This window comes from Numenius arquata, chromosome 9, assembly GCF_964106895.1.
Source record: "Numenius arquata chromosome 9, bNumArq3.hap1.1, whole genome shotgun sequence".
Lineage (NCBI taxonomy): Eukaryota > Metazoa > Chordata > Aves > Charadriiformes > Scolopacidae > Numenius > Numenius arquata.
The window spans coordinates 4,092,178-4,116,302 of NC_133584.1; the positions used below are offsets into that span (position 1 = coordinate 4,092,178).

A 24,125-nucleotide genomic window follows, 5' to 3' on the forward strand; every position below is an offset into this window, starting at 1 on the left:
AAGAACCAAGCACGCATTTAATAAAATGAACAAAACCATGCAAAGTCAACAGCTGGATCAAATTTTTTTTGTTGTTTTTTCAGTGGCTCACAACCGGCACTGGATTTCTCTTGGCTGTCGCTGCTCTTACAAATTTGTGCTGCTGCATATAAGCATGTCAAAGCCCAGGTCGGCTCGCACGTCCTGAATGGGAAATTTGTACCTATAGAACTTGCACCATGTACCTTTCTATTTATCAAAGGAAGGAAGAAAAAATTCCCTACCATTCCTGTAGCACTTCAAGGTTAAATTTCATATTGACAAAAATAAAGCAGCAGAGATAATAAACATTCACGGAGATCAAAATAATTTCACAAAAGGCAATTTCTTCACTGAAAAATGAAGACACTAAGCTAAAAGAAGAAATTAAAACCAGAAGCCATACTAAGAAACTAAAAGCTGTCAAAGAACTGCCTTGAATGTTAATCTGAGTTATTTCAGCCAGTCCTTTTTCACAACCTTTTCTTTCCTGCTAACTTTTATGTTACAGCTCTATTGCCTGTACAAAGTTGCTGAATTGAAGCTCTGCCTGTCAGGAGCTCTCATCTGTGCACGCTTTAGCTCTCAGTGGTTACTGCACTTGCTTCAGCTGCCACTATTAAACCGTTGCATGTCAAATTACAAAGCAATTAAGGATGAAATGCATAGCTTTAATACATGGGTTAAAAAAACCTCCAGAAACCCTAACTCTAGATTTTCTAGGTTTGTAATGATGACTTTGGAAAGTATTAAAATAACTTTTTAATTAGTATAATCCTCAAATTACTCAGAAGTCCATCACCTGGTGTCACATATGTTTTTTATCTTTCCGTCTTTCTCTTTTTCCTTCCTCCCAGGCTCTTTTTTTGCCTAGGAATATTTAAAGCTCATTATTCCACATTGTGAGAAATGGAATAAGCATAACTTGAACATTTGTTAAAGCGGCTAGTGGAATAAGGAGGTGGATAGATAAACTATCTAAATGCTTTATTGTATATTCTGACCCCTGAATTTTGCCTCATTCTGTCTAGTATTACTGCAGAAATACTGTATCTGAGATGAAATCCCTTGGAGGTATATCATTAATGTAAGGCGACTGTAGTGATGTGAAGAAGTCTAAAGGATGGGTCAATGATATCTGCCACCATTGTGCTCTGAATCAGGAGCCAAAGGGACCAATGCGCAGCTATGGCTAACTCATTTAATATCTCTGCTTAACATCTCTGCGTCCCAGTGGGACTCGAGGTATTTAATTACATATCTAATGGGAAATTCAGCCTCACCCTGTGAGTTATTGTGCTTCCTCAATTTCTCTTAGATTGTAGAAGCACAGCACTTCACAGGACTGGTTCTGCCATGAAAATTAATTAGTTTATGCCTGAACAGGGCTTTCAACATACAGATCATTCTGTATGACAAAGTAATATTAGAAAACAAACTCAATTATTCAATTGAATTATGGAGCCATAAGAAAATTATTGTCTCTTATTTTTAATCAAGCAGACTCCAAGCCAGATTAGTCCCTGGTGATGATGCTTTGGGTATCTCAACAGGTCTTATTGCCACCAAAAAACTTTCTCCCTCTTTTTTACTCCTGTGTACCCTACAGTTTTCACTGCTGTATGTATAATCCACCCAGTAAAGCCAGCTCTAGGTTTCTGGTTAGCCCATACCTTCAGTATACTTGAATAGTAATTGTTAAGACAGTTTGTTGAAGGTAAATAAAAAGCCTTGTTGGTTTGGAAATCAACCTCTCCACTTTGGTTTGGCTTTTTTTGTAAGCATCCTGTTTAACTATCTCTCACTGCAGGGGTACCTGAGTTTAAAACAGCTCTGAAAGTTTGAGAGAATTAAGCACCAGTAGTTCTGCATTTCTCTTCATGGTGTTAGAAGAATCTCAGGTTATAGATGTGCATATGATTTCACATGCATGAATGCTTCAGTACCCTCCCACCAGTTACCAGACTCTTTATTAGCCTCCGTAACCCAAGCAGAAGAATTTCAATACTGCCTTTAAGGGTGACTTGAGCAGAAGCTTCAAGACAAATTGTACTGCTGGGGTCATCAAAATTCAGTAGCTAACTTGGCAAAAGAGAACTTAGTTTTGTTTTGCTGAGGTATACAGAGGAATATTGTTTGCATGGTCGTCTTTGCAAAGATGAATTTCTGATCATAGGAACTCATTTGTAGTCAAAAGTTTCATAGCTTCCATCTTTCCAGACTTGCTAAAATCTTTGGGGCAGATCAGTGTTAATTTTTACCAGAGGAAGATCTGGACTAGGTCTTTAAGATTTCCAATTTCCCTTTAGGCTGTAGTCTCCATGCACCCCTGCTGTAAGAGCATCCTCATTATGAGAAAAGCAGGAGGGACTCACCAGCACCCGCTGTCTGCTCCCTTGTTCCCTCGCCCTGAATTGTACTCTACTGGTTTTATGTTTTTTCTTCCATTTATTGCTCTTACATTGGAAATCAGATACAACAGTCATAAAGAACAGCACCAAAGAAATAAAAGCCACAACAATAAAAGACAAGAAAAAGGAATTCCAGTTAATGACATCTATCTAGGGAGATTCCCCCTACAGGGAAGCGGATCAATATGGAAGGACATTCAGAAGAAAGATAGTCCTTCAGATCACTAAAATTCACTTTGCATCTTGAGATAATGGCCTTTTTAAACCTTTTCTTAGTTTCTACCTACTTGACGACTTCCCTTTCTTCTTTTTCCCATCCTCATGCCTTCCTTTTCTTCCTGTTGCTCCTTTGGATGACTTTGATTTGGGGAGCTTTTTTTTTGTTAGTACTAGAGCAAAGAATTAGGCACATAAAGAAAGATATTAGATCCTTTACTAAGTGTCCAATAAATGTGGTGACTTACAAAGCTCCAGCACTGATTTGCCAAGTTTCTGTACACCCTGGCTTCATTCTAGCTACATAGTGTTAGCAAAAGGATCACTATCAAAGTTGTTCAAATGGAATAGTCCTACTTAGGAGCTTGGATGCTGCAGCTACTGTTTTACCATATAAAACATCACAAGAGGTAGTGGTAGAGTTCTGCATTTGGTGAATGGAAACACCAACAGCTAAAACAGTAGCTCTCATCTAACATCTTTTTGATTAACGTGAGCTAATGAGCAGAACTGAGGGGACAGTAAGGGGACATCCATCCTGAGGTGGTGACCAGCAACTTGGGTTGGTTTCAATCACGGTAACCTGTTTGTCTGGTATAGCTAGAGCAAGAAAAGGATCTGTATTCTCAGCCACATCTCTCTTGCTCTGTGTTTTGATCTCAGTGCCAGTGCAAGGTGTCAGGCACCTTCTTTGCCATGGATCTGACGGCTGATATGTTTTGTGTAGTGCACAATAGCTAATGGAAGTCTTTATAGGTCTGCCAATGTTCTCCTTTGGGTTTGGGCTTTCCTAGAGCCTGGTCCCATAGGAATGTGTTTATTTTGTGAAGTGAAAGAGAGCTCGCTCTGTACTCTGAGCTCTCATTGAATTCCTGCCTCATACCAGAGGCAGGGCTGCCCAGAGCAGTTCTGAGATGTAGACCTCTTAATAGCACGTTGGCAGATCTAATCAAGCCCGCAGCACAGTCTGCGGCAACCCTCCTAAACCAAACTTTGCCCCTCTGCACTCGTTCTTTAGAAGTACTCAGCTCCCACCATTTCAAAGCAATCTTTTCAGAAAATCGATAGTTCTTCATCTCCTTCAGAATGAGAGCAAGTAGGACACTTGGACGTTTGCTTTGTAATCTCTTCAAAAATTGCTTTCTTGTCTTCCCAACAGAATTAGGAAATATTGCAGTACCAAAAAAAAAAAAAAAACCAAACAACCAAACTCAAGCTTTTTCAGCACAACATCTCAGTTGTAGGACCAATCTTTGCATTCCTTTTCATTTAGGGATTACCCTAAGCTCACTGCTCTGTTTATACCTTAGGCGCACACATACATCCTTGTTCCTCACACAGAAGAATTATTTGTTCTCACAACTCCACTTTTCAGGAGCCTGCTGTAGAAACCTTTGCCATTTCGAAATTTCCGTTTTCTCTCCCTCTTTCCTCTCAGTGGCCCTTTAGCTATGAAAATGAACCGCTCTGCTCCCGCAGTGCTGAGCTGCTGAATCCAATCAAGGAAGGCTGGCCAGGCTTCACATCCCCGTCAGACACAGCGTTGACCTTTTTTCCCTAATTGACAATGCAGGGCTTTGTGCTAATAGGATGACATCATTACGCAGAGCTGAAATGCTCTCCCTGCTGTCTCTTTTGTCTCTCAGTATTTTTCTCCCACACTTCTAGAGGAAGTATTTCACTAGGAGGGAGTGTAAGGATGACAGTTACACCGTGCCTAAAACATATATGCAGAAAATGTCCTCAGTTTCTCTCTCTTCATTTTTCTTTATTCACACTAGTTACTGGCCACGTATCCTGAGCCCTCGCCATGTACTGAATCTTCCTTTTCCTTCTTCCAGGTTGTGATCACTGATGCTTCTTTTCTGTATTTGTTTTGCCTTACCATCCTGAGATATGCTGCTGGGGGGAATTCTGGTTTGTTCTTGATTTTGATTTATAATTGTAGTTTTTAGCCCACTGTCCTTTTACAGCTCTAATTTTATTCAAACAATTTGTCCATAAGATCCTTGTGCATCTCTACCGCAATGAATAGTTAATTGAGGTGCCTAATTTTGTGTTAAATTGTTGGCAGTTAACTTTTGCTGTGATACTCAATAATATAGAGTTTTTAAATAATACTTTAAAGAATACATGGAGGGGACGAAACACCAAAGAAATGGAAAATATTAAGAGCTTCGTTTTAGCTGTCTCGTGAGACTGGCTCACCCATTTCAACCACTACTATAATCCTTTAAGATGATGACCCAAAGCTTAAAAGCTTGCCTTAATGCTGGTTGTAGATTGGCAGCCATGTGCCAAAGAACGCAGTCTTGGTTAAGCCAACAAACCAAATAAATACATATGATGGGCTTTCACTGGAGAAGACAGAGCAGAAATTTCCCAGTTCTGCGTACCCCCCTCTCTTTTTCTCCTCTCCCATGGCTGACATACTGGGTACTCCAAGCTCATGGTACATATTTCCAACCTGCTTCAGTGCCTAATGAAATGCATTAGCTCAGATCCCAGGTACTTCTGCGAATCTGTTTACCCTAAGCTGTTTTAATTTGTACAGAAATGCACTAGGAGCCGCAGCAGTAGAAGAGAAGGGTAGTATTGACCAGCTGGGAGAAGCAATCTCTTAAATCACTCAAGCTAGTTCCGCAGGACCATGGCTGTCTATATCCTTACTGCAAGAAATGCCAGCATGAAAGATAGGACAGACAAAACATAGAGTGAAGAAGGGAAAAGATTCAGGAGGGAGAGGAAGCAGATCCCATTACTATTCAAGACTATCCAAAGCTGGCAGGAATAGGGATTTATCTATTTTTCCTTTTTTCCCAATCAATGCCCAACTATTTCATAGAAGAATCCTGGATTCCTGGACACATAACTTCATCCCATCCTTTCCTTTCTGCATTTAAGCACCATTCAAGAAGGCAATGACAACCACTTTATTAACATACCTTGTGAAAACTTCTCTTGTTTATTTTAATTGTATTTCCTATTTCTTTTTGCACATTATCCTTAAAGACACGTTAAGGATTTTAACCAGGATTCGTTTCTTACATTCTGTTTCTGTCACATTTACCTTCAACTTCAGTTCCATAAGCTATCGTGAGTAATAGAAGGAATTGGATTTGCATTACTTTGAACAACAATAAGCCTAAGCTTACTTCTTTGCGTAAGAGAGCCTAGTGGACTAGCTATCTGATAGCTGTGAACCATAATTATAATACAGTTTAATATTTCTCTTATGTCTATAGCCTAATGAGATTAGTGCTTTGTTGTACTCAGCACCACATAAACAATTAATATGTGAGTTTCAGCTTCAAAGAGCAATTAGGATAATATGGTTAAAACCCTGCAAATTACTATGAAAAAAAAAAAAAAAACCAAACATGATTACCCCTTGCCAAATTTCAGCCCAGAGCCTAATTTATTATTTATTTTTTTTTTATAAACAGGTTAAATACAGTGAGCGCAAACAGTATTTAGGGTGGAAGTGCTGACAAAACCTTTACTGCAGCAATGTGGACAATGCAGCTGTAATAATGGCAAGCGTGCCCTTATCACAGCAAGAAAAATGTAAGGAGTTCTGATTTTGCGCTGAATGAGCCATTACTTATGTCTATCACAAAGAAATAAGAGTACTGAACAAAAAGAGATACATTAAGGTGGGGTTTTTTTTTCCCCAAAAGAAAACTAAAAATAAAAAAAAGATCATATGTGACTCAGGCTTTCAAACAATAAAAATAGCAAGATAAAAGAACTAGGTTGCTTCATTGCCTAAAGAAATGGCCAGAATCTTAAAAAGTCTGAAACCTGATTGTGAGAGACTCACTTTATGGGCTGCTAAGAAGGTGCTGACCTTCGTCATCAATAGATTGTCTGAGCCTTTGTGGTATTCAGCAGTAAAGGAAGTGCTTAAAAAGTCATCCTGCTGAAAGATGGACTGGAAAAATCTCCAGTTCAGATCTCAGCATAGCTGTTGCCGGTGCACACGCTCATTCAGAAAGTCTGTCTGTAAATCTAATACAGATAAATCTCACTTCATTTTTAAGTGATAAAACTGGAGCATCCTCACCTTAGAGATGGATCAGGATATCTGGAATTCAATATAAGTGAAATTATTATAGAGGAGGGCAGCTAATGACCTATCTGTTGTGGGGCTTTGGATGTGTTTTTTATAGTACTATATTTCTCTGTCTGTACTAGAGGACATTGAAGGAGTGGGATAACACTTGTACAAGCACCAGTGGTATAATTTTCTTACACTTGCTCCATAGTTTGGGATGCAGTTGCGTCTGATCCAACATTTGCACTGAAATGAACTGTAACAGATGACTGCCCTGTGATTTCAAATGGCCTTCTGGGAGAAAAAGACTATTATAGATGAAAGACTTTGGTTCCTATAACTTTCTGGAAAAGTCCCATCACTGTCTAAGTCGTATACCAATACGGCAGTTGTCTTTATATGTATCTTCTAGCAGGGTGAATTAACCATGGAGGGGTATCAGGCTAACACAACTCCGTGGCTGCCGGTACCCAAGTGAGCTCAGTGAAAGACAGATGGGGCATCTTTGCATAAAATCCGTGTGTGTTGCAGATACAGTCATGCTCTGGCTGAAAAACGTTGTGATGTTATCCCTCTAGAAACCGCACAGCGTTGAACATTCACAGCAGAGAGCACAAAATACAGATGGACCACTAATGACTAGAGCTTCTGGGACAGCAGATGAGGTACAGCCAGGCCATCCCGAACAAGGCAGCTTGTACCTTATGCTGCAGAGGAAGTGAAAATAAAACAAAACGGCGACAACAGAAATATCTGCCAGTTCTGATCGGGGTGGGGGGGAAGTAGAATTATTGCTCTCTCCACATCTGATGCCTAATTTGTCTCTGAGTTTTAGCAAGGGGTTCGTGGGGTGCATTCAATGTCAGAGCACGGGTCCACTTGGACTGCTGTCGAATGGTCAGTGTAAGGAACCTAGCTCAGAGTAGGAAAAATAATCACTGAGTCCCCTTTCTGCTTCCCAGCTGCTGTACCATCCCTCTAGACCACCGAACCATGAAAGCCTATGATCCAGCAGGCCAGCACTGGGGAATCTCTCCTTGATTTTGCTTCTCTCTCCACAGCCTCTGCCATGAAAGGCAGCTGTGATCCTCAGAAACAGTGACTTGTGCTGTCTGCTGAAAGGTTTTACTGAAACGGGGAAACAGACCTTTTTTCTGAAGCACGGCCCCACAGAATTCCTGTCTCAGAGAGCTGGTAACGGCAATCTGATGGGTCGGTTTCAAGGCAGCTTTATCCCCTCTGAGAACTGCTAGAAGAAATTCCTCTCTCCTGGCCCTCCATTTAAATCAGTGCTGAATATAGCCCAGTGGTTCTGCCTTGCTATATGCAGATTCAGGAAGATAGCGCTGCAGTCTTTGGTGTTTAGAAAGGTTTTACTTCACAACTGTAAGGGCAAAAGCTTTTCTGGTTGAAATCAAAGATTAAATTCTGAAGGAAAAAAAAAAAAAGATCTCATCAAAGAACTGGCAAAGAATTTAACAACTAGGTGCCAGCTGAAGTGCCAGTGTGATTTATCAGCAGGTTCCTCTCTAATCTGATGTGAGATAATAGCAGAAGGTGTTGAAAGCAGAATCAAACTAGATACAGAACAAAGAGCATAAGTAATAGGGTTCATGAGATCATGAGATCATACACATAAGAAAGTTTACGTTATCTAGTAGGCAGGCCACTCTCTCCAAGAAGGTTTTCTTGGATACCTTGGGAAATCAACAGACAAAACCAGAAGATTTTAAAAGATAAATGATCTTATGTTTCTTCTTTTCATGCAACCCTCTCCATTTGGAGAGATGTGGTTTCCTCACCAATAGACCCAACAAAACAACACTTGGCCGTAGTGGTTGGCAGTGCCTTGGACAGAGAGATCTCTTAGCAAAGTTCAGCCCTCAAATAAGCAAAAAGCTGAACTTGCTTATGACTAATCAGGAAGATCATTCCTGAGAGCTCACAAATTTAGAGTAGTTTCCTTCTGACTATAACGCTAAATTGTCTATCTATATTCCCCTGCATAGTGATTCATTAGAAGCATTTTACAGTAAACGCTTCCAAAATAAAAAACAGACATTTTAACCAAAGTCTCAGGAAAATACTTAACTGACAAAGATAATGATTTTCTAAAAGCTTTTCCCTGGAAGTGTTTTTTTATTGAGGCAGTGATTAAAGCGAGCCTGCCTGAGTTATAACGTGCTTCCATTGCACAACTTAAAGTCATGTTAATCAGTGTGAATACCTAAAAATACAATAGGAGCAGTCTAAATCCACTTGATACAGCAAAGATCATTTCAGGTGCTGGCCCACCGGAAAAATATCCATAAGCGTTAAAGAATTACTGGTCTGTATTTCACGGTTTATGCTCTGGTTTTGGGGTTGCTTTTTATTCCATGGCAAATTATTTTAAACTTGTTAAGACAGTCTCATAGCAAACAGTTTGGTCCAGCCAGTTGCCCATTCACGCTGATGTCAACTCCCTGTCAGATATAGGGCTTTGCCTTTGTGAGCTTTCTGGTGAGAAGAGTCCATTGATTTTCCTCAAGGGCTCCTCAGTACTATACGGCTGCTCAGAGGAAAATTTCTACAAACTTGTATCTGATGTAGGCACTTAAATCTCATTTTCTAGAGTTCTACAGGACCTTCAGTGAACAGCCCACCCATGAGGCTATGAAAGTCCTGTGTTCCCCCTCCAGAACCTCAGGTAGCCATCTACTGTGGGGCTACCTGGAGGTCTGCCACAGGTCCTGTATGTGACCGTTATGTTGGCATGACATGGCACGAGGATGATCAGGCTCATCCCCTCAGCCGGTGCTGGGGCTGGCTAGACTATCTCTGCTCTGCTGCACAGCTAAGATAAATCATAATTTCCTAAATTACCTAGTGCTGAAGCCAGCACTGAAAAATGCAGCTTCCAATCTTTAGGCTATGCTATGGTTTGTTTTAAAAAGGGATTGAATGTCTTACAAACAGGTAAAATTGCTGCCAGATGCAAGTACATTAGCCTTTTCCAGCTGCTTTACTGCTGCCATTCAAAATAGCTTGCTATAAATATGATTCCTTTGAGCTCTATTCTGACAAGTGTGGAGCACTATCTGGGAAGGGCCAGTGGTTTTCCATCCCCATTGAACTCAGTAGGAGTTGTGATTGCTCAGCACATTGCTGAAAAAAAGTCTGCTGAAATTACTTTAAATCACACAATTATCCCCTCGCCTTTCACTCCTTCTCTTGCAGTCACGGAAAGGGGAATAAGTTTCTCCACAGGCAGTTCTGCTACAATAAAGTTTTCAGCCTGGAGGTTGTGAACAAATGTCAAAGAAATCAACAAGTTCCCTGCTTCAGGGCTGGTGACAGTCCTGGCGGCAATCTGGCTTAGCCAGGGGAGGGGGGGGGAGGAAATATGACAAAGATTTGAAACCCTGTTTATATTAAAATTTGGTATCAGTTTCTCATATAGTTTAAAATGCCTTCGCCTCTTCCCTTTATCCCCTTCTATAAATTCCTGCCTGTTGCCTAATGCCCATTGCCCTGAACAATAAGGGTTCATCGTACCACAGCATCCAGGACACATTCCAGCAGCTTTTTCAAGTGCCGTAGCATGCACCGTAGAGCCCTCACTAAAACCCAACTTGCTTATTGCTTAAAATCTGTTTCTGGCCAAACAGAAATAATATATATTTTGTATATATTTATACGTTTAATACGTATCTTTCCTCTGTACAGTCTGTACCTGCAGTTGAGTACATTAAACTGGTACTGACATATGGAGGTCTGTTAAACTGCAACACAAGGTTAAAGGCTGAGTGTTTATGCTTAACAAACCGTTCTGAAAGACAGTCATCATTACAGCTATTTACAATTAAACTTTTCCTAATTGATGGAAAACCTGAGAAGAAAATTACCCGTGCTTTCCACCTTTTCACTGTGAAGTCAGCAGGGGCAGATGAAAATCAACATTTCCATTGAATCTGAGCGCAATTATGAGTTTACAGCGCAGCTCAAGTCACCTTTCCTATTGTACAGGACCTGGTGTTGAGAGGAGGCTTATGAACTTGATTTTGCACCTTTTTGTGCCAATTTGGATCCACTAGCAGTTCCCTGAACTGAGAATTAGGCTGTTAACTACTGGGGGAGGGTTGCTTCTTATGACCAACACTCAACGTCGTTTGCAGACGGTTCAATGAGAAATGGATTTGAAACCCAAACCCGGATCTGAATTTTGCTCAAATGCAGTTTGGAGCTCGTGCCCCTCTGGCAAACATCCACTCCGCTGATTTTTGAACACCCTTCTCTACCCTCAGTCACTGTGCTCACCAGCTCTCAAAAATCGGGCCACGGTGATTTTTTGCACCCCGTAAATACATACAATGCGAGTCAATCGGTCACAGGGGTTTGGTTGTTTTTCTTTTGATTAAGAGCCAGATTTTCCCTTCTTGTTGCAGATACAACAAACCGATACACTGGTATTACTTTACATGAACAAATATTTTTGATAGCTCTTGAAAATGGATATTTAAGATGCCTTAAACTATTACACAGGAAAGATAAAATAATCACAGCGAGTCTGATATTCTACGTACTAACTATTGAAGAGTTTTCTCTCATAAAGGTGTCTACAATACACCTGGTGGAGAAAGAATTTGCATGCTTTTTTTGGTTTTGCAACATTTGGGTATTCTTAACTGTTTATTTTCTCCTAGGACTCTTTCTTTGCTCAAGTCATGGCATCAGGAAGCAATGTGAACTTCCAAAAAAATCTCACAAGCACGGATGGCAAGAATGAAACCTCTCAGCAAAGGCGTAGTAGTAAGAAGTCAAAGGTAGCAGCAAACAAATTGAATGATATTCCCAAAACAAGGCAAGAGGTCAAAAAACACCTTGGGGATGGAGCAGCAAAAAATAAAAGAGAGAGAATAAAAATGACAGAGAAAAAGGGAGATAAAAAGGGAAAACAAAGTAATGACATAGACAGAAAAAGCCGTAAGCGGAAATCAGAAAACAATGAAGAACCAGCTGTGGAAAAAGGAGAAACAACGTCAGAGACTGACAATCCGCTAATCCCAACACCTCTGTCTCATATTCCCCTGAAAAGCCTCATGGACATAGAAACGGAGTTGGTCTACATGGACGAGGAGGACATTTCCTTTGAGTTTGTCGGGCCTGTGGTGTCTACGAGGACACAATCAGCGCCTCGTCGGTCTAAAAAAGCCGATGCTCTGAGCGCAGGCGATGGCAGCGCTTTGCCCCAGGTTGACAAACAGCTTCAGAGGACCCTGCGGGAGGGCAGCACGTGCTACGGGCAGAAGAACTACGCGGCAGCAGCAGAGCAGTTCTCAGCAGCACTGGAGGTACGGGGTTAAAGACGTACGATCACCACAGCAAAGTAAATGAAAGGCTGCCATGGTACTGGCTGGGTGCAATAATAGCAAAAGAGAGCAAAGAGCACAAACCTGGGATGTGTGTGGTTTAATAAAAATCCTGAGATGCAATTTCACATGAAATCTGAAAATTAAGAGCTATAAATAAATCCCAGAAGGAGGGAGGCACTGGACTAAACCAAAAAATCTCAGGTGATTTTGTATTTTTCTCTAAGTCTTCAACCGTATTTATAAGTAGAGCAAATTTAAATTCCATAGAGTGAAAAAAAAAAAAATATAAATGTTCTTTTTAATCCCAGCTCTATCAGGGGCAAAGGATATCTCAATAGTCAGGGGAGTTCCCACCTACCCCAGGTGTCCATGCACTACGGGGTGAAATGTTTAACCCTTTTGTTAAACACCAGGTCTGTTGTAGCCTCTTTTTTCCCCCCTACAGCATTTGCATCATGCACTCTGTTTCACTTTTTTTCTCTAAAGCTAGAAGATGACCACTGGATTTGTGTAGAAATCTTTTTTTTTTTTTTTTCCTGCATGAGAAAGGACAGGTCCAGAAGTGAGCAACCCCCTCTGGACACAGTCAGCTTTCTCTTCAGCAGCCAAGAGCTGGGTTTATCGTGGAAAGAAAGACTTCTTGCCTGCCTGAGATACTAAAGAAATAACATGACCTTGGCTATGCTCTTTGAAACTAATCTGTGATTTTTCATGACTTTCTGCCTTTAAGTGCTCCAAATTGAGCTGTCTTCAACAGATCTGTTCTTCAGTAATATTTCTACGTTTTCAAAAGCAGAGCCCTTTCCAGTTTCAGCCTGAGCCCCCCCCAAAAGGACCTTTGATGTTTTTGAAAATCTTAGCCAGCCTTGAGTTTTACCAGTATAATGAGAGAAGAAAAGAGTAAAAGAGGGAGTTCCTAACACTCTGGCAAGGTTGCAATTAATTCCACAGGGGGAGGGAAGAGAGAGGTGTAGGGAACTCCAGCAGGTAGGTCACGGTTACATCCACCAGCCTCCTGGTTCCTGGAAGCCAGAGCTAGCAGCATTTACAGTAAAACTGATTGTTCAAAGTTGTATCATTATTCCCAGATTTCTCTAGTGCTGCTAATCTCAGTTAATTACATTGGAAATCCCTTGTATTATGACCATGTAATTCATAATGTGCCAGTAGAAGTCATGGTTCATAATAATCACATAATGGGCAAGGACTTAAACGTAATCAGATTTTAGTTACCCTGTCGTGTTTCCATAATGCTGCTATAAAACTGGCATAATCACAAAAAAGCACCAGTTATTTAAACATTTTTATCAGATTGATGTACAGTATCTTTCTCTCTCTCTCTCTTTTTTTAAACAATGTGAGATAACAAAAATTGGATTACAATTGCTGGGAACAGACTATGATAAACTGTTTGCTTGTGTGCAGAATGAAATTTAATAATGGCATCAGCATCTCAATTTTTAGTAATGTTAAACCTGTTAAATAGTAGCTGCTTTCAAAGAGGTAGCATTAGGGCTACAGTAACAGATAAAGCAGTATCTCCAAGAGCATAGCTGTCTTACAAACCTTAAAAGATGCCCTATATCCTCACAATTAACCCAGCTGCTAACATTTACTGTGCAGATGAGGGCTTGTCTTTTTCCATGATACATGATGCAAAAAACCACTCTTCGTAGCTGCGAGGATTTTAAAGGCCAGTGTCTGTGTTGCAAATAAAATAACTAAAAAAGAGAAACACTTGCCACTTTACAGGAATATGGCTGGTGATTAGAATAGAAGACTTGCAGGCTGGACTCTCCCTAATGTCTTATCTCCACTCTGACCCCAATCACTTCAGCTATACGCTTGACATCCTGAAAAACCATCCAACTAGACTTGTTCCAATACTCTACTGCCAAACTTAATTCAAAAACATTTGTAAAACATTAGAGGTTTGCAGTTGACAAGAAAATATCCTCTTTCTACTTTTTTTCTACAATGCTGAAGGCATTTTATTTTAAAACAATAAATATTATAGCAGCAAGTAAGTAAAATTTAGAAGTGCCATCCTTTTTTAGGCTTTTTTTTTTTTTTCCCTACATTCAGAAATGAGCTGTGATGGGGACAAAAACACTTGTCACTTCAGAGGAAAGGAGTACTTGTCTCCTCCTAAGAGGCAATGGAAGGGTTCGCTAATAGACATCCTGGTGAAAGAATAAGCAGAGATTAAAGAGTTCTTTCCTGGAATTGTGGACGGACTGATCGGGAAACCACAGAATTGTAGGGCTGGGGTTTCTCAGTAGTCTCTTAAAACAGCTCTCCTCAAAAGCAAAAACCAGAATATCCCTGAAAGACACCTCTGTACTGTTTCTAAAAATCTCCAGTGAAACAGACTTCTCATCTATATCAGCAAGCTGATAGAAAGCCTTTCCCAATCTTCCATGGTGCAAAATAGCCTATAATGTTTTTTGTGTCTTTATTTGATATGAAGAGCAATTACCCACCCTATTGTCTCTGTACAAGCAACCTCTTAGCATAACTCTTTTCAGTTTTCTCTAAATTAAATAAATTCAATCATCTTTGTATTTCCTTTCAGGTCAGGTTTCCTAAACCCCTGTATCATTTTTGTTGCTTTTCTCTGCATTGTCTCCAATTTGTCTATTTGTTCATATATAGACAAACTGGAGATGATTCAGGGAAACCCAGAAAACTCAAACTGCTGAGATTGGAACCATGGTTGTTCTGCCCATTGCTTTTTGAAGAAATAAACAAAAATTCCTCTGCATTTCCCGTGGGCAAAGAGATGCGTGACTTGTAACAAGCTCAAAAGTCAGAAAATTCACAGTTACAGTTTCTGGTACAAAATGTTTACAGACATTTTTCAGATTTAAGGAAATTAAGGTTTTAGTGTGCCATTACAACATTTTGAGTTAAAGATTCTGATTCAGAAAACCCTGTGCATAGCGTTAAATTTCAATACTACCACTAAAGTTATTGCTACCTGACATTGCAAATATGAATTATTTCTTGGCTCTTCTCTAAGCCAAAATGTCTTTTCTAGATCCATCTGTATATTCATGTGGTGTTATCATTCTTTAGGTCAAGTTGCTTTTCAGATATGCAAATAATAGGCAGGTCTGAATGTCTAGCACTGGATTTGGGATTTTAAAAAAGGAAAATTATTAGTCAGAAAGGAAAACCAAATGCTTGTTTAATTTAAAGACTTCTATAAGTTGGACAGCATGCTGCTGATTACCACAGACATCAGGAAGGCAGTGTTATCAAGAGAAGAATTGGTGGCTTCTCACTATTTCTGCACTATTTAGCTACCATTAAATTAATCAGGAGGGACTTAATGTTAGTCAGCTGCATTACAGTTGGCCTGGGAGAGGAAAAAATAATGCTCCCTTGGAGAACTCTCACCATTAGAGCTTAAGAATTAAGTACTTTCTCTTGCTAGTGAGGAAAATAGCTGAAGAAATTGGGGCAATAGCCTTCACTGTTCTACCTTCTAGCTCAATAATATGATATACACTATATTATACACACTGCATTGAGAAACACTGTAAATTTCCTGAAATTTTTGGCATCCATCTGCTAGAATGTAGCAAAATAGGACTTGAACATCTGGACTGGGATATGAAGGGTATGAGAAATTACTCCTTAGCTTAAAACCTCAGTGGAAACCATACACATGTATCTATAAAATCTCTAGCCAATTATTAACAGCTTAGCTACAAAATAATATTATACCTTTATGAGGATCAAAAGATCTTGTCTCAAACTAATCTCCTAATATCAGAGAGCATAAAAGGCTTCAGAAACATCAGCCTGTTTGAAACCCACACAAATTTAAATTTCAGACCCTGTTGTTCTGAAAATAATCCTCCCCTATGACTGAAAAATAAATGAGAAAGGTTCATGACTGCTGTGCACAGAAAGAAGTCCACGGTATCTCAGCACACAGCTTTCGGCGTAGAATATCTCAGAGACACGAAATGCATCCCACGTGTGAGGTGAGGGCCTCAAACAGCGTGTGATTAATTCACCAGAGCGCTGTTGTGGTGCCTTCCACAAGCTGGAATATCTCCATTTTCCACAGATGGCTATTACGGGCACCGTTCCTATGGCAGGGAGATAAACATTAGTGCCATCTTTTTTGCGCACCTTGAGTTTTTAGATTAACCTTTCCTGTGGCTCATTGCCTTGTGATTCACTGTTTGCAGGGAAGGTTTTGTCGAGACCACGCTCCCTCTTCCAGGCAACAATATCTGCAAAAACCAAATATTTTGAAAGCAACTGTGCCTCGTGGATATAGCTGGGTACCAGTGTAGAGTTAGGCAGCATGGTTCAACCAAGACTTCCATCAACTTCTTAACACGAGAAGCAAAAAAAATGGGTATTTCCTATATAAATACAATGTGAAAAGAGATTCATCTTAAGTAGTCTATCCACTGGTGGGGCACATTAGAAAAGCACAGGCAGCTTGCTTAGAGCACAGAGACTCAAATTCCTGGTCACCCACTGGAATGCAAGGGGTAGAAAGTGGGACTTTACAGAGTTTTCCCTACCCCCTCTGACCAAGAAGAGCTGTGCAAGAGCTACATACAGTTTAACACCATGAAAGTCCTCAAGGGAAAACACATGAAAAGCTAGATATTTATTTTTAGCACCATCTTTCTAGTGTTATCTACCTTTATCATCAGCAGAGGTCCTCTAGAAACTTCTTGGGAGTAGACTAGGACTTGAACAGAGAACATCAGATACGGCAGAGTCACTGATCCTCCAAAGCCCGAGTGTGAGATGCTGACTTTACTCTCTAGAAATATTCTTTTAGCCTCTAATAACAAAGTAGTTTCCTAAATACAGCCTACTCACTTCACTTGCTTAAAAAAAAAAAAAAAAAAAAAAAAAAAACCACACACACAAAAAACAACCAGCCCTTATAATCAGCAGTTTTTCTCTCCCTGTAGTCCCATCACTATATTTTTAGGCTGCAAAGCCAAGAAATGGATTTTTTTTTTTTTTTCTACTGATACTTATTGTCTTTTACGGCTGCAGAAAATTTTAGACCAGGAATGGGAAGCTTACAGATGGTTCAAATCTGGCTTGTGGGATAGGGTGGGAATCTGTTATAATGATCCATTTGGACATGCTCCCATTTTTTGATCACTGAATTTGAATCTATTAATCTTCTAGACGTTTCCAACATGCCCATCACCATGAAATAAAGCTGAGGAACTGCACAGCTATTTGTCTGTAAGGATTCGTGCCCCTGTTCTTCTTGCCTGAACTGCTGTTACATATCTGGCTTATAAAGTACTTTTTTTTCCTCAAAGGAATACTACATATTGACCATAAAACAATATATTTCCTCACTCATGTGTGTGTACAAGAGAAAAATCCCTATTCCAGAAAGGACAGGTCATATTTTCCAATCGTTTTGGTGCCAAAGCAGATCAGTCAATTTCTAATTAAGTCTAATTGGCTTCCTCGCATGCTATTAAATTATTTACCTGGAGGTGACAGGTGCTCAAAAGCACCAAATATTTTCTCCATACTTTGTAAATGTTAAGCACTATATTTGATTAAAAATAGTTATCACCCACCACTTGTCACTTACAATCAAAAGCCTCCTTGACCTATACACACACAAACCACATGTTTTACAACCACCGGGAAACGGAGATGAGGTCCATGTAGTAGATTCCTCCCTAGGTAACACAATTTTTTAAAAAAAAAAAAAAAAAAAAAAGGGAAAAAAAAAAAAGAGGACTTGGGATAAGCTTGGAGGAGGCACTAGACCATCTTGAAAGATATGGTGTCAGGCTTCTGTTCAACAGTCAACATCTGGCATGGCTCAGGGCAGGTCACTGCTGGCTAGATCCATAAAGGGTATCTCAAAAGCTTTAGGTGCCCAAACCCTCCAGCTCCCCATATGTATTGTAGGCGTTGTGATACCCAACAACAGATAAACCCAAGGGTGCGATGCTACCTCGGCCATCTCAATGTAAAGCAGGGCCTTAGAGCCCATCTCGAAGCAGAGTTTCTTTTATGTTCATGCCTCTAAGAAATTGGAGGTATTTATCCTCCCAGCTGCCATCTGCTCCTGGAAGTATCATACAGGAACAGGGAGGGCAGAGCAATTTGTATTTAATTTGTGGCTCTGGCCCCTTCCTGACTAGAGCCAAGGCAGCCCAAAAATGCAGTGGACAATCAGCTTAATTTATAGCAAGAAAATTAGGCAAGCGAGGAGAGGGTTCAAACACCAAAAGCAGGTAATGCAGGCAAGCGGCAGTCACAGAAGGTGTGCTGTTAAAGTATTTTTCTATCTGAAATGTCTTTAAATCATAGTGCTGCATACCTACCTCGGCTCTGCAGAGGAGAGAGAGAGATGCAGGCTGAAGTGGGCACCGAATTGGAAAGTGTTCATGGACTGATTTGAGAGTAACTTTATCCATGAGGACAGTTTAGAGAAAATGTGTTATTAAAGTACTTTATTTCCATTTAGAGATTCACACAGGCATACACAGACAGTAGGTGGTGACAGCTGCTACCAGAACCATTTGTTATCTTACTCCTGTTCAGCTTTTGACAGTGTAAAATGAATATAAATGCTGAAAAGCTTTACAGAGGTGAACCAAACAATAAAAAGTAGTGGGGAATGAATTCTGCTTAGGTTACTTTAGGGAAGAGCTTTATTTCTGTTTATTCCTGAGGCATAGATGTGTTCAGTGTTTCTAATGCTGACAATACTGTCGAGAGGATTCTTGGTGGAGTTTTCCAAATCCACACCATCCTGAGGTGGAGAGAGAGGGGATAGCTGGCCTTGCAGCTAAATAACTTTAACGTCATACCCAGAAACAGCAGGAAAATAAGGCTTCAGCAAATTATTGCTTTTCCCTAATAATCCTGTCTATCAAAATGGAGTGAACATTTCACATAGTTTGCCTTAATAAAAGCGCTAGAGAGATATCTCTGTGTTTGGACTTAGCAGTAGCAAATCTCTTGGCATCAAAGGGATTAAATTAGTTGGCCTGAAATTATATTGCTTTTTCCAAGCAATCATGACAGTTCTCAAAATCTTGCTACAATATAGTCACATCACACCAGCTGACAGTTGCCTCCAAAAAAAACCACTCATTTTTGGCCAGCTCCTCCTGTGAGCGCTATCAACAGACTGATGCTCCTGCTTCGAAGTCCAGTGGGCATGTTGAACTACAATCCTATCAAGAGGAGGTACTGATATCAGTTCAGACTTTTGTCTGATTGTTTGGTGTTCATGTGGAATATTTACACCATCCTCGGTTTGGCTTGATCCTGGATGGACTCACAGCACAGGACTGACAAATTTTGTATTACAAAGGCAATCTATAAAGGAGATTTCAGCATGTTCTACGGAATATAAAGCTCCTCAGAAACTATTGTAGTATATTGATTCCACAATATATGTTTCATTACAGAGCTTTGGGGTTGCTGTGGGTTTTTTTTTTTTTTTTTGTTTCGCTTCTGTGACTACTCCTCTCACCCTGGCGGTACTGATAACGGGAACACTCCATAAAATAGGGATTGGTAATGAGAGGCACAGATTTATAGCACAGCACACAGATTAAGTTAAAGTTAAACAGATGATATTTTCCTAAAACCTTTGTTCCTGATTTAATGCTTCTGAAGCAAATTTACCATATGAGAAAGACCCCTAAGTTTGCACTGGGGGGAGGTAAAGCCTTTATCTGAAGTCGGGCCAATAAACAGGAATGACTGAGGCTTAGGAGTGCTGCAGGGAACATCGTTAGCTTCTGTGGGAGGGAAAGATTCACGTCAAGTTTATTTTTATAAAGCAGCATCCATCTAGAAATGAGCACAAACTAAAACTCTATATCCTCTGAATTTGGTGGGGACTTGAAATCTCATTTTTGTGGAGAACTATAGTCTCCAAAACAGGCCAAACCAGTGACAGAAATGCAAATCTGCCAGCCTTTGGGGAGCATGAAATTTAGGTTTGAACTTCTCTAATGTTCTGCCAGAGCTGGCCACCAAATCCCTTCCATGTACCTGGTTCCTGCAAAAAGGCTGGTTGTAGTCGAAAAAGGAATTTAAGCCTAGACATAGGGATTAAAATAAACTGAACAGAAATATGGGGAAAGTAGACTGAATCCCACCCCACCAGACCCCACTGCAAGGGCAAGCAGCCTGGTAAATTCAACTGGTAAAGTCAATGCTCACCAGATCCATGATTTTCTTGCAGACAGTGGTTTTCCAAATAGAAATAAGGATCATTTCTCATAACTCGGCATATCTGAGGTATATCTGGCTCTCAGCCAGCACTGTGTAACCAATAATATCCCCCAGAAAGCAAATATGCCCTGCATACACATTACCATTACAGAATCCAGTGCTAACTCTGCATAGGGCAGCTAATATGCCAAAAATATCATGCGTACATATTATTTGAATTATCCATTGCGCAGCACATTGCAGGCAGCCTAGTAAATTTAGTTCTTCTTACCTGACATCTGCATTCACATTTAGTAGTGAATTATATATTTTCAATATGTTTTCTAGCAAGTTATTTACACAAATCTCATTAACAATAAAGACAAGGGGCTTATATATACACAGTTCCTGCTCTGCTGACTGAAATTGTATACCAAGATGTCAGTGTGACTTTGAATAGAAGCTGGAAAGTTATGCTGCATGAAATAATATCATTGAGAGAAAAATCCCTTCCCTTTTGTTCTCCATACTGACTTTGGTTTTTTTCTCTCCGCTGAGACAAAACCGCCATTAACTTGCTCTTTGTGATGCTGGTTTCCTGCAGTATTTTTGATAGTGCCTAATAATCGTAAGGACTGGATTACAGTGCACTATGCAAAAAGCAGTCTGTTTTCAGCCCTGTGTGAGGCTCGCTATCAAGTTTCCAGAGTTATTTTCAGAAGTAGCCTTCCTTAGCAGACATTTTCTGGGATGCAGTTCGTGTTCGGCTTGCCAGGTGCCTGATGTGCAACGCAGTGACGTTACCAGGCTGATTACTTGGATGGCTCTGAAGTGAAGGCATCTGGTTAGGACTGTTGGCTAGTCAGAAGAAAAGGCACTAATTAAATATTTCTTGCCTTTTCAGGTTTGTCCCTCTGATTAGCCACTCTAAAAATCACTCCAGGGAAAACCACAAATTTATCTTTATAATGGAAAGGCATGATTAAACATTCCTCTGCTAACAAAAAAAAAAAAAAAAAAAAAAAAAGAAGAAAAAGAAGGAAAAGCAAAGCAATCAGCTTCAGCAAGGCTAGGAGGTTATTGCTGTATTCAAACTAACTCTTAACCGTTTCAGTCTGCCAGAACAAAGCATGAGTGATCTCATGGAATTTGGAAAAGAAAATCATTGTCACACAGCAATTGACCAAATGTACTTGTTTTCCCAAATTCAATTTGCTATCAGATATGTATCTATATCCACGCACGTAGATGGGTATCTACTGGGCACCTGCTTCTTTAAGACAAACGATAATCCTGAATTTAACATACACAAAACCCATGGTAGTGATGAGTAAACTGTTACCATTGCCAGGTTCTTACACCTGAACCTTTCACCTTGTTTTCAGTGCAAACACTTCCAAAGTGCCAACGTACCGATCATCAGAGCTCTAATTTTATTCTCCCAAATTACACACGTGCTAACCAGGAAGATACCTTAACGATCAGCATTTCCACTGGTCTTTTACCAAGGCCATGGTGGGTTTGGGGGGATGTTTTTCTCTCTCTCTCTTATTACCTAATGCTTGGGAGGTCTTTACTCATAACATTTCCTTGCTTGCTACTGCCAAAATTAAAGCCTTAATACCACAACAAGATCTATGCTAAGTTCACAGTGTCACAGACTTGTCCTGTGACCTCTGCCAAAGTACTTTATCACAAGCTTTTATGCGACTGTGGTTTCAGCAATGTATTTACAGGGTCCTACATGTTGCAAGGGAAATCTCCTTTATCAGTGAAAACATAACATAAACCAGCATCCGTTCACCACTGACACAAAAATTGCAGGTAACGTTTTCATTCCTTACATTTCATTTATAGACTCGGTTACTCTTTGGATGGGATAACTCAGCAGTCTTCTAAAGGAGGCACGTACACAAAACCTGCACGATGGCCTGCAGGTGTAACAAGAGCCCCTACGGAAGTAGGGTATTTTGGATTTTGGCAGGATTTTATTCGTATTATTTCAGGACAAATATTCCAATCTGCTGACAGGGGTACGCTCAGGTAGACTAAGTTTGAAAATACAAAATACTGTTAGATTTGCTAGTGCTCCTAAAGGACATAAAATGGTACATTTCAGGCTTTTAACCCCAGATTGGCCGCAAAACTTCAAATGTTTAAGTTGATTGCTTCAAGCCTCCAAGACATTGGCCAGATGTCTGCAAACCAAAAGCTCATGGTAAGATGCATCTTCGGTAAGATGTAACAGCAAGTTTGCCAGTGTAGGATGGAAACAAAACTCTGTCACATCACTCTGGGAAAAGAAACTCTCAACGGTACAAATTCTAACTGCCTTTGCAAGCCCACATCTATATTTGAATGGTGACAAGACCTTAAGGTATCCAGAGGAGGGAGATGGAGCTGCTTTTACCTTTTGCTTAAAGCACTCCAAAAACACCAACAGCCCTTTTGATCTTCAAAGGTAGTGCTATTGGACTGCAGACTACAGCAAGATAAAGCAAACTCAGTTCTAGGTGAAACATGAAAATTGCAAACAAATCTCCTCCCTGCTCATTATGCCTGTGCATGGCACAGCCTTTCTTCTTCCCTTGCTCTCAGTCCAGCAGGGTTTCCCAAAGTTACAACAATCTGTAGCTACAGAGGCTCCTTTGGATCCCTAGGAAGTTTTCCTTTTTCTCTTCCCCTTTGAAACTCAGATGTGAGTCTTTCTACAACTCTTCTCCCTGTCCCCATCTGTGCTGCAAAATCCCAGCTCCCTGCCTCTTTCCTGCCTAACTCCTCCCCTGGGAACCTCCCCAAATGAGCTTTCTCAGGTGCTTTCTGGTACTCTTTGCCTCACCCCCCAAAAAGGCTCAGACTCAATATCCAGTGGCAGACAGGACAATGCAAGGAAACAGTCCTTTCTCCTGCTGCATAGCCAAGTCCTTTTATCAGAATCATAGAACTGCCTAGGTTGGAAAGGGCCTTTCAGGCCATTGAGTCCAACCATCAAGCTAACGCTGACAAATCCACCTCTAAACCACGTCCCTCAACACTAGTCTACCCGTCTTTTAAATACCTTCAGGGATGGTGATTCCACCACTTCCCTGGGCAGCCTGTTCCAATGCTTGACAACCCTTTTGGCAAAGAAATTTTTCCTAATATCCACCCTAAACCTCCCCTGGTGCTACTTGCGGCCATTTCCTCTTGTCCTATTGCCTGTTACTTGGGAGAAGAGACTGACCTCCACCACTCTACAACCTCCTTTCAGAAGTGCCAGCAAAATGCAGTAAAGGGTGAAGAACCACACACAAAAAAAAACGGTACCCTCTCCATCAGAGCTTGAAAAACAATAATGTGCTTGTCCAGCTGTGCTGAGATGATTCGCCCAACCCAAACCTTTACAGTGGTGTCTATATTGCTACCAAAATGCCCCTCACATCAATGAGTACATTAAATTGTGCATCTCACTAATACCAGATGCCAGGGCTATTTTGTATATTCATAACCTTTCTGCTTAGTACAGAAGGAGCCATTTCTGTAAAATTAGGTTGAATCTTATTTTTGTGCATGTTGCTGTTATTTGTATGGGACTAGTGTGGAGGGATCTCTCTCAAACACATTAGTTCACTGCAGAAACGCTACACAAAAAAATCAGGAGAGTTTGGGATATAAAAAGTATACAATCTAAATGGTCCCAAACACAGGGAAAACCCTTTAAAATATTACTCTGATTCTGTGAGATTAAAGATTGAGTTATTATTCGTTTCTTTGAACTCTTACTCTGAGGCATCTCAGAGAAGACCTGGCAGAACCTAATCTTCACTGTACTTAAACATATTTTCTGAATACTTATCTGTTCAGATATGGTTTACAGAGTCTCATGTCTTGGTT

The 24,125-nt window shown here is 40.3% G+C and overlaps 1 protein-coding gene across 1 annotated transcript in view; it reads left to right on the forward strand.

Annotated features, from left to right (window-relative positions):
* Positions 1–11,408: 11,408 nt before the first annotated feature.
* The window catches only part of SPATA16 (spermatogenesis associated 16), an 80,926-nt gene continuing 68,209 nt past the window's right edge, over positions 11,409–24,125 (forward strand). Inside the window, exon 1 of the mRNA XM_074153705.1 lies at positions 11,409–12,035. Within this exon, the coding sequence (XP_074009806.1) occupies positions 11,409–12,035 (627 nt within the window). The remainder of the gene's footprint in view (positions 12,036–24,125) is intronic.